Source organism: Salpingoeca rosetta (genome assembly GCF_000188695.1).
Source record: "Salpingoeca rosetta unplaced genomic scaffold supercont1.32, whole genome shotgun sequence".
Taxonomy (NCBI): domain Eukaryota; class Choanoflagellata; order Craspedida; family Salpingoecidae; genus Salpingoeca; species Salpingoeca rosetta.
This window is the reverse complement of record NW_004754902.1, coordinates 93,165-103,991: the sequence shown is the minus strand read 5'-3', so window position 1 is coordinate 103,991 and position 10,827 is coordinate 93,165. Positions and strand designations below refer to the sequence as shown.

Sequence of the window (10,827 nt, the reverse complement as noted above, 5' to 3'; positions counted from 1 at the left end):
CTCTCTCTCTCTCTCTCTCTCTCTCTCTCTCTCTCTCTCTCTCTCTCTCTCTCTCTCTCTCTCTCTCTTTCTCACTAACTCACTCACGCTCACGCCTTCACGTGCGCACACCTGCTCGCCAACATTCATTCATACTGCCGTGCTCTCGTAGGGTGAGGCGTTTGATCCCTTTGCGCCAGCACCAACCCAGTCGCAGCCCCAACTACAACAGCCGCAGCTGTCGACGGCGTCATCTGCTCGGGGATCGTCACACACCCTCCCGCTGCCCACCGCAGACGCATTTGCACCCCACGTTCAGCACCAACCACAGCAGCAGCAGCAGAGTGGTGGCGGTGATGAGCGCGTGAGTGGAGGGCCGTCCCCTGCGCGTCGACAGCGCCCGTCGACAGATCGCGGCCACGTGCAGCTGAACGTGGTGGACGCCGGCCTGTACGAGGATCTCCCGCCCATGTGAGCCATTGATTCAATGCACACGCGGTGTGTTGCATGCGGCGCGCTGCTGCTGCTACATCACATCCGACGCGGCGAGCCCACGTCAGCGTTTCGTAGGCCGTTGTTCTGGTTGTTCTGGTTGTTCTTGTTGCTTGGAGTATGTTGTTGTGTTGTTGCTTGGGGCTTTAGTTGGTTTCGTTCTTTCTTTTGTTGTTCTGGTACTTTCACCATCTTACTTACCTTAGATGAACGCACATCGAACGTGCTGATGGCGTGTAACATGCACGAGATAAAGCGTGTTGCTGCTGTCACTCTTACTGCTGTTTATGTGAACGCGGAGAGAGTGTGTGAGTGAGTGTGAGAAAGAGACAGAGAGCGAGACGGGGAATGGAGAGAGCGCGGCACACACACACACACACACACACACACACACACACACACACACACACAGCTCCTTAAATGGGTCAGTATCCTAAAAATAGGCTCGTTGCAAATCCAAACACAGCAGTTGCGCAGCTGCCAACATGATGATGCGGAAGGGGTTTGCGTGTGGGCTTGTTGAGCTGTTGATGGCACTGCTCATCGCCATCGCTGTCGTCGTCATCGTGGTGGCACCGGCGGCTGGAGCCGAGCAAGTGGTGAGGGGGTTTGCTTTGTGGGTGATTGCTTTCGTTCGTCCGTACCCATCGAAGGCAATCTGCTCTGTCGTTTTTGTCTCATTCATCCCCATCCCTCATGTCAGCTTTGTTTCTTGCCTTGCCGAACCACGCTTGTAGGAGGTGCTTCTGGTTGGAAACAGCCTCACGTCCACAAACAACCTGAAGCAGGTCAGGCTCAAAAGGGCGCTCGTCTATGACGGCGTGATGTCAAGGGTTGTGCCTTTGTGTGTCGGGTCAGAGTGGAGAACTGCTGCAGCAAGGATCGCATGTGCATACAACATGAAGCCTTCATTCGTGTATTCCTCCCTGTAACACCCCCACACACACACACGCACGCACACACACCCGCACACACGCACGCACGCGCACACACACGCACGCACACACACACAGGTGCTAGCGACCCTGTCCAACAGCAATGGCGCAAACGTGCAGTACGTACCTTCAATTGTGTGCATGTGTTTGAGAGGAAGAGCGAGAGCGTGTGCGTGAGTGTGTGGCAATTATTGTGTGTTTGTATGTTGTTTTGTCTTTCGTCTGACACAGTGTGTGTTTTCTTCGCCATGTGTACATGCGTGCAGAATGAACACGGCAGCAAGCACTGGCGGAGGCGTGAGCTTTCGCGGACACGCTGTGCTGCCGGAAGACTACGACAAATACAGTGCGTGCACGTTTCGTATCCATCATGCACTGCTGATGAGTCCTTGATGTGCGTGGCTCTGCCCTTGCCCGCCCCCGCGCAAATCAGCAGCCGCCGTCCCTCCCTCCCAACAGACAGCTCAACCCCTTTCTCGCCTGTCTTGCGACTCTCTTCCTTCAGATCCGCCCGTGCGCACCATCCAGAAGATTCGCAGCCAGCACTGGGATTACGTTGTCTTGCAAGACCAGAGGTGTGTGGGCCATGGCTCCTCTTCTTCAGCTCGTACTGTGTACTCTGTTGCGCTGCAGATGCCGTACTGGTCCATGCCTTTCTTAGTTTACTTGGCAGTCTTCACAATTATGTATTTGCTTGTGGAGGGTGCAATGTTCACAACTGTTCGCTGGTGGAACGTGTGCACCTTTCACGACTGTTGACTGCATGTTCGACCGTGTTCCACGTCCATCATCCCATCCTCATCCTCACCATCATCGCAACCACCACCATCACCACCACCGTCACGCACCAGTGGGAGCTGGTTCTTCCTTGAGGATCCGTATCTCGAAGAATACGGCGACCCCATCTACGACGAGAACCAGGATTTCACAGGTCTTGCGTGTGCGTGTGTGTGTGTGTGCGTGTGCGTGCGTGTGTGTGTGTGTGTGTGTGTGTGTGTGTGTGTGTGTGTGTGTGTGTGTGTGTGTGTCGGTTGTGTGCTGCCTGTCTCTCTCTCTCTCTCTCTCTCTCTCTCTCTCTCTCTCTCTCTCTCTCTCTCTCTCTCTCTCTCTCTCTCTCTCTCTCTCTCTCTCTCTCTCTCTCTCTCTCTCTCTCTCTCTCTCTCTCTCTCTCTCTCTCTCTCTCTCTCTCTCTCTCTCTCTCTCTCTCTCTCTCTCTCTCTGTATCTCTGCCTGTGTGTCTGTATGTATGTATGTATGTATGTCTGTCTGTCTGTCCATCTCCGTTTCTGCCTCCGCTTCCTCTGCCCTGCGCTTCTCCTTCCTCTGCCCATGCTGCTGCGTCGTGCGCTGACCCTCGCCCCCACCCCAACTCAATGAATGCTTCTTGCTGTCGACAGGCGAATACGACATCTACCCGTTCCGGCTGGCGCGTGAAGCGAGACAGGCCGGCGCACAGCCGGTGAGTGTTGTTTGCCGTGTTTGCTGCCGTTGATGTTGATGTTGATGGTGCTGTTGAGTTGATGCTGCTGTGTTTAGGGCTACATTTCAACCACTATCACTGCACTGACACCACCCCCAACACCTCATATCACCACCCACGCCGCCGCCAACCACCACAACGACACACACACACACACACTCACACACACACACACGCACGCACACACGCACGCACACACACACACACACACACACACACACACACACACACACACACACACCACAGGTGTTCTTCCAGACATGGCCGACGAGCGATACGGTCAACAGCACATTCCACCAGCGCGAGATTGAGGACGCGTACAACAACGCCGCCGGGAAGACATACGCGTTTGTCGCACCGGCCGGCGCCGCATTCTTCGAGGTGACGCGATCGCATACGATGGGATCGGGATGGGGCTGGGGTGGACGTGTGGTTGCGTTTTGTATGGTTGCGTGATTGTGCTTGTTTGCGTATGTTTGCTTGTGCTTGTTCACGTTTGTTTGCTAGCGTTGCGCATGTCCTTCACGTGTGCCCGCTCCTCCTGCTCACTCCTCGCTGTTCACTTCCCACTTCTCACGGCCACTTCCTCGTTCCCCAACGTCTCCCATGCACTCTTCCCTCCAGGCCGCCAACCAGCTGTCGGAGCCGCTGTATGCGGACTCAATCCACCCCAACATCCGCGGCACGTACCTCACCGCCTGCACGCTGTACACCACCATCACGGGCCAGAGCACGCGCGGGTTCAACAGCGGCGGTACCTCCATCCCACCGGACGACCTGTCCACCCTCCAACAGGCCGCAGATGACGCAATCGACCAATTTCGCAAGCGCATCAAGGTGAGGCGTCTGTGTGTGTGTGCGTTTGTGTGTGTTTGGTTGTGTGTGTGTGTGTGTGTGTGTGTGTGTGTGTGTGTGTGTTGGTTGTGTGTGTGTGTGTTGTGTGTGTTTGGTTGTGTTTGGTTGTATGTGTGCGTCTGTCTGTCTCTCTGTCTGCCTGTCTTTCTGTTTGTCTGCGTCTGTGTGTGTGTCTGTGTGTGTCTGTCTGCCTTTCTGTCTGTCTCTCTCTGTCTCTCTGCCTTCATGCACCTCTGCACCTCTGCACAACTGCACCACCGCAAAACCCGTGTCTTCCATATCACTTTTTTTCTTCTCTCGTCACACCCACGCTTGCGTTGGTCTCACCGTAGCACTAACATCCAACACCAACCACACATCCCCGCCCTTCACCTTCCTCTCCCCCCAATACCCAGACCAACTTGCCGTGCCGCCCTGGCTTCTGTATTCTGTCGTATGACCAGCGTGTGCCACCCACCACGACCACCACGACCACAACCACCACGACAATGGACGGAGACGCCACCACCGCGGCGCCCACGGTTGTGCCCAACTGCCCCCTGCACGATGTGGCGTTCCCCATGTTCCTGGGCGGATTGCTGACAACGGCACAGGACTACAAGCTGACGCGCAAGCTGCTGCAGATGCACTGCGTGGACGACTGGACCCCCTGCTTCAACTCGAGCGACTCAGCCACCGTCCCGGAGACAACGGCTGCTCGCTCGTCCTTCCACGCCGCCTGTGACTTGCGCGGGCCGACGCTGGCCGTGTTCCGCGTGAAGGCGCCGCACACCACCTCCGTGCACGACGGGCGCGTGTTTGGTGCGTATGCGCCCGTGTCGTGGTCATCGCGCGGATCCTCCGTGCAGGCCGATGGGGTGTGGCTGTTCCGCTTTGACCCGGACTTTCCGACGCGGCTGGAGGTGGTGGATGTTGTTGCGGAGGACGGCAAGACCATGTACGACTACCCGCTGGAAGGACCGATTTACGGACGGTCCTCCGAGGTTCGGCTGGAGGAGAAGTTGCGTCATGCCGCGTTTGGAGCGCAGGCGCTGCGGTACGCCTACCCGGACCAGCCGGAGGACTTTGGGCCCTCGTGGTTCGCGGGGTCGACGGGGGCGAACCTGGACCTGTCACTGGTGTTCTACAGCCCAACGCTGAGTGAAGGAGGCGTTCCAGACACCACCACCACCACCACCACCACAACTACAAAGAAGGAGATGACGACGACGACGACGACGACAACAACCAAGAATGTGGCAACAGTCACACTGACAACAACAACAACAACAACAACAACAACAGCAGCAGCAGCAGCAACAACAACAACAACAACAACAACAACAACAACAACAACAACAACAACAACAACAACAACAACGACGACGACGACGACGACGACGACGACGACGACGACAATGCCTCGCACCCCCGTTGCACCGCGACCTGCGTCTGGATCGAGCGGAAGCAGCAGCAGCAGCGCCGGCGCAAACAAGACGGTGCTGGTGGCCGTGTATGTTGGCGTGGGTGTGCTGTTTGTGGCGGTGGTTGTGGTGGGTGCACTGTGGATGCGAAAGCGCGCGCGTGAGAACTCCTTCACCATCACCACCTACAGCAATCCGTCGTTCCAGTTTGTCGATGGCCACGACGACAACAACAACAACAGCAGCGGCAACTATGACATTGAGGATGAACTGGATCACATGGATGCACGCGCACTCGCAGGCATCGGTGTCAACCTCACCCATCTCGAAACAGACGCGTGATGTCTGTGTGCGTGTCTGTCTGTCTGTCTGTGTGTGTGTGCGTGTCTGTGTGTCTGTGTGTCTGTCTGTCTGTGTGTGTGTGTGTGTGTGTGTGTGTGTGTGTGTGTTCTCTGTACGTCTGTGTTTGTTTTCTCCCTGTGTGTGTGTGTGCCTGTTTGTGGAAGCTGGCGTGCTGACGTATTCCGTTCTTCCTATGCGTGCTTGCTTTGCCATTTGCCATTTGCCATTTGCCTCGACGGCATTTGTGTGCTGCCACCATGCGCTGTAGTCTTGAGCGCCCCTCCCTCTCCTTCTGCACCCACCTGTTGTCCGCCTTTGCGTCTGTGGTCTTTGCATAGTCTGTGGTCATAAGTTAAAAACGCCACCCGCTCGTCTTCTCATCATCTCAAGTCGTGTCCGGATTTTGTGTGCTGGGCAATTTCGTCCCACAAACGTCGTGTCGCACTTCCACACATTCTCACCGATTGTGACATGGCAACTCTCTTCCTTCTTGCTTTGCTTTGCTTGTTGGTTGCGCTCACAAGCCAGTCAACGAACAAGCCAACGACAACAACAACAAGAAGTGAGCTCTCCGCCACCACTCCCGCCATCATGGCACTTTTCACACCGCAGCCAACCTAACCAAACAAAACAAGCAAGCAAGGTGAGCGCGTCGATCTCTTTGGCTTGGTGTTGTTGTTTTGCGTGTTGGCCTCGTTTGCTTGCCTCGTTTGCTTGCCTTGTCTCCTGGCTGCTTGCCTCGTTTGCTTGCCTTGACTTGTGTGGCTGTGTTCCGTCAACCACTTTTTTTACCACACTCACAGCACAACACACAACACACAACACACAACACAGCACAGGACATCTTTGAAACAACACAGGCGATATGGTTGGACTGCGGCTGCGCCATTCTTTGCGGCATTGGTGTCGGCAATGCCGCGATGACAGCCCCCACCTCCTGGCGGTTTTGCTGGCCCTCCTGGCCGTGCTGTGTGTTTCCAACGCCCCGACCACGTACGCTGCTGCACCGAGCGTGCAATGTACGCTGTCGCAACTGGTGGCCGGCGTGAACTGCACAGAGCGCTTCGATTTCGGGAGAGTCACCCTCGTCATCACCAACGATATTCCCCTCGACGAGCCTTGTCCGGCACTGCCAGAGGAGGAGGAAGAAGGAGGCAACACGCCCACCCCTCAAACAAGAGCCAGGCGCATCCTGTCCAACCGTGTCGCTGGCTTGGACATTGACGGAACGGCTGCCATCGGGGCGGATGCCGACACAATCGCGTGTGCTCTGAGCGCAACCACCACTTGGAAGCAGCTGAGCAGGTTCGAGCTTGCCGGATACCAGTCGAGCGTGCTGGACTTGACGGTGCTGCTGCCAGCGGCGTCCAACCTGAAGTATCTCCTGCTCACAGACAACAGTCTGACACAGGTGGTGAACTCCAACGATGTGGTGTTTCCCTCGCTCGAGCAGCTGAACCTGGCCGGCAACGCCCTCTCCACGGTGCCGCGCGTGTTCCACTCCATGCCCAAGCTCACCCTCGTCAGCTTTTACAAGAACAGGCTGCGCGCTCTCGACGATGCGTACGGCAACCCACTCAGCCTGGCCCCCACGCTAAACGTCCTCAACCTCCACACCAACTTTCTCGGTGCGCTGCCTGCGCACGCCTTCCTCAACCTCACCGCCCTTAACGAGCTGTACCTCGACAACAACAAGCTCACCACCATCCACGATGACGCCTTTGTCGGGCTCACCCGCCTGACCACGCTCTCCCTGGACAACAACCCACTCACCACCCTGCCGCAACGCGTCATCCACAACATCACCACCCTGACCACCCTGTCCATCGAAGCTTTGCAGCTGCGCACGCTGCCCGCACGCGCATTTGCCAGAGCAAACGCCCTCACCTCCCTCGACTTGACTGCCAACCTCATCAGCAACCTCACCAGCGACACGTTTGTCGGCCTGAGTGCGCTGGAGTACCTGGACCTGAGCGCCAACGCCATCACGGCGCTTGCCCCCGGCTACTTCTCTCCGCTCACCAGCCTCAACAACATCTCCCTCGCCAACAACCTCATCACCACCCTCCCCACAGACACATTTGCGGGCCTGACAAAGCTGCTGCGCGTGAACCTCGACAGGAACCGCATCACGCAGCTGCCCGACACGCTTCTCCACGCCGCAGCCAACCTGTCCATCCTCGGCCTGGCAGAGAACGGCATTGGCGCGCTTCCCTCGGACCTGCTCACGTCACACACCATGCTGACTGGGGTGCGGCTCCAGGCCAACCGCATACCTGAGGTGGACGTGACGGGCCTCACGCGGCTGCTGAACCTTGTGCTGCATCAGAACCCGCTGCGCACGCTCACGGGCGTGTCCACGCTGCTGGCCCTTCGGACCCTCAACATCAACGACCACCAGCTTGACGAGATTGACCTGCACGACGTGTTCCACCTGTCGAACCTCATCACGCTGCAGGTCGCAGCAGACCGGGGCAGGAGCGCAACGCATGCTGCTGTTGACCGCCAGCTGTACGCCAACAGCGCATGGCTCCGGGAGGTGCAGGCGAACATGTCTGGCATCAGCACGCTCGACCTGCGCAACCTGGCTATCTACGACGCGGACCTGGCGCTCTTCAACGAGACGACGCTCAGCTCGTTTGGCATTGGCTGGTCCGAGATGCGCAACGAGTCGTTTCTGCAGGCCATCACCCCCTCCTTCAACGACGTTGTGCAGGAGCTGTTTGTGACCCACACGCAGATTCCGGAGATTCGCCTGCCAGACACCATTGAGTTTGGTGGCATCCACGTGCGCAACAACCCCGTGCTGACATCGCTCGTCATCCCCTCGGACGCAACATATGTCAACGTGTCCAACTGCCCGCAGCTGCAGAACTTCACTGCAAGGACCGTGCACACACTCGACATCAGCGGCACGCGCATTCGCATCAGCCCCGCCCTCTGTGTGACGCTGGGCGAGTCGAGCCTGTTTGCCCGCAACATGCTCAGCTTCGAACACGACGCGGCGACGACGACGGCGCTGCAGGAGATGATGCACCGCTGCCTGCACCGGGTGCAGGTGCTGGACATGAGCGACAACGGGTGGCTCAACCGGCTGGACACGGTGCGCGCGGGGACGGGAGACACCATCGCGCTCACCAGCTCCGCCGTGGAGACGGCGAGTGGAACCAACTTGCAGTTCCGCCCCACCATCCCCATCATCACCATCCAGCGCTCCCCAATCACGTGCACACTCCAGCTGGCGAGCATTCGGACTGGCTCGAGCAGCCTCTCCACCGTTGTCGGCTTCTCGTACGTGTGCTCGTGTTCGCGTGGGTTTCACCAGGCCGGTGACCGCTGCAAGCCCACGCGTCCGCCAACACTCGAGATTACCCTCGGCACCGTCTTTGCCGTCGTCCCACTCTGGTGTGTGTAGATGTGTTGTTCGTATGTGTTGTGCGTGTGTGGGGGGAGGTGTATGTGCGTGCATATGTATGTGTGGATGTGTGTGTGTGCGTGTGCGTGTGTGTAGCTGTGGGTACTTTGATGTGGTTGCTTTTGCGTCGTCTCTTATGCGTGTGTGTGTGTGTGTGTGTGTGTGTGTGTGTGTGTGTGTGTGTGTGTGTGTGTGTGTGTGTGTGTGTGTGTGTGTGCGTCTCCACGCGTGCATGCGCGTCCCTGTACCAACGTATCCCAGGACCTTGCCTGTGCTCTTGCTCACTCTTCCACCAGCCTAATTTATTGTTGACACCCTTGAACCCTCAATCCCTGCCCCGTCTTCTCTTCTGCACAGCTTCTACCTGACGCGGCTGCTGTTCCGGCGGCGCGTGCGTTTCCTGCACGAGCAGAAGGAGCTCAAGGAGCGGCTGCTGCAGGCCGAGCAGGCCGACGTGCTGGCCCTGGAGGAGGCAAGGAAGATTGGCTATGGCGAGATGCACCCGCTTCGCCGCATCGCACACGGCGCGTCTGGGGAGGTGTGGGAGGCCGAGTGGGACGGCATCACGGTGGCGCTGAAGGTGCTGCGGCAGAACGTGGGCTTCTTTGACGCGGCGCAGCGGCAGGAGTTTGACACGGAGGTGAAGTTTCTGCAGCGCACGCGACATCCAAATGTCGTGCGCTTCTTTGGTGCGGGCACCACCCCCACGGGGTTGCCGTTCCTTGTGCTGGAGTTTGTACCGTTTGGCTCCATGCGAGACCTCCTGCGGAGCGACTTGGCAGACGTGTTGCGCAAGCACGTGCAGGCGCTGTCATCGTCATCGACATCGTCGACACCGTGGGCGTCACGTTCGTGGCGGCACAGCACCACAACACTGCTTGTGGACGACCAGCAGGAAGCCGAGTGTGTGCTCATCGACAGCGCCATTGGCGGCGGCGGTGGCGGCTTTGGTCCCGTCAACACCACCGTCACCACCGTGCTTGGGCTCAAGCTTCGCCTGGCCTTTGATGTTGCCAGCGGCATGGCCTTTATCCACTCCCTCGACCAGCTGCACAGGTGTGTGTGTGTGTGTGTGTGTGTGTGTGTGTGTGTGTGTGTGTGTGTGTGTGTGCGTGTGTGTGTGTGTGCGTGTGTGCGTGTGTGTGTGTGTGCGTGTGTGCGTGTGTGCGTGTGTGCGTGTGCATATTTGTGGCGTTTGAACAGATGGCAACGTTATCATGTACGTATGACCCATCTCGTATGCACTCACGTCTACACACCACCACGCTTCACCCTTTGTGTTCTTCGGCCTTCTATACCCTTGCACCTGCCTTGCTTGCGCCAGGGACCTCAAGAGCGGTAACGTGCTTGTGTCGAACCGGCTGCGCGCGAAAATCTCCGACTTTGGGACGATTCGCCAGCGCCTGGGGGCCGAGCCACAGCCACACGCCGCCGCAGCAGATGTGCCGTACTCGCAGGAGGTTGGCGGGCAGACGCTGCAGCTTGCACTGACGGCGGGTGTGGGCACACCGCTGTACATGGCGCCAGAGGCCCTGCCGGGGAGCGAGTATGACCAGAAGGCAGACGTGTTCAGCTTTGGCGTGCTACTATGGGAGATTGCGACGCAGCGCACCCCTGATCTGATTGAGCAAGAGTTACCCGGGTACCAGGGCCCGATGCTGGCCACGCTCGCACAGCTGCTCGGAGACGGCAAGCGGCTGCAGTTTCCAACCAAGTTCGGTGCGTAAGGAGTTGGGGGGGGGGGAGAAGGGGGTTGATGTGTTTTGCGTTAGTGTATGTGCCTGTGTGTGTGTGTGTGTGTGTGTGTGTGTGTGTGTGTGTGTGTGTGTGTGTCGTGTGTGTGTGTGTCGTGTGTGTGGGGTGCGAGGGATTGTGCTAATGCGTGTGAACCCAGGCGCAGTATGTGAAGGCGCTTGCGGCAGCAAA

General features: G+C 58.0%; 2 protein-coding genes across 2 annotated transcripts in view; both read left to right on the top strand.

The window, feature by feature from the left end:
* Window positions 1-5,538, top strand: part of PTSG_10001 (uncharacterized protein) — a gene marked incomplete at its 5' end in the record, with an annotated part of 7,800 nt that extends 2,262 nt beyond the window's left edge. The window contains 11 exons of the mRNA XM_004988861.1: window positions 152-450; window positions 938-1,070; window positions 1,209-1,259; window positions 1,485-1,525; window positions 1,673-1,752; window positions 1,912-1,981; window positions 2,258-2,337; window positions 2,804-2,865; window positions 3,133-3,267; window positions 3,511-3,723; window positions 4,137-5,538. Of these exons, the coding sequence (XP_004988918.1) occupies window positions 152-450; window positions 938-1,070; window positions 1,209-1,259; window positions 1,485-1,525; window positions 1,673-1,752; window positions 1,912-1,981; window positions 2,258-2,337; window positions 2,804-2,865; window positions 3,133-3,267; window positions 3,511-3,723; window positions 4,137-5,486 (2,514 nt within the window). The 3' untranslated portion in view covers window positions 5,487-5,538. The remainder of the gene's footprint in view (window positions 1-151; window positions 451-937; window positions 1,071-1,208; window positions 1,260-1,484; window positions 1,526-1,672; window positions 1,753-1,911; window positions 1,982-2,257; window positions 2,338-2,803; window positions 2,866-3,132; window positions 3,268-3,510; window positions 3,724-4,136) is intronic.
* Window positions 5,539-6,331: 793 nt separating this feature from the next.
* The window catches only part of PTSG_10000 (TKL protein kinase), a gene marked incomplete at its 3' end in the record, with an annotated part of 4,925 nt that continues 429 nt past the window's right edge, over window positions 6,332-10,827 (top strand). Inside the window, exons 1-4 of the mRNA XM_004988860.1 lie at window positions 6,332-8,891; window positions 9,259-9,700; window positions 9,893-9,957; window positions 10,226-10,620. Of these exons, the coding sequence (XP_004988917.1) occupies window positions 6,352-8,891; window positions 9,259-9,700; window positions 9,893-9,957; window positions 10,226-10,620 (3,442 nt within the window). The 5' untranslated portion in view covers window positions 6,332-6,351. The remainder of the gene's footprint in view (window positions 8,892-9,258; window positions 9,701-9,892; window positions 9,958-10,225; window positions 10,621-10,827) is intronic.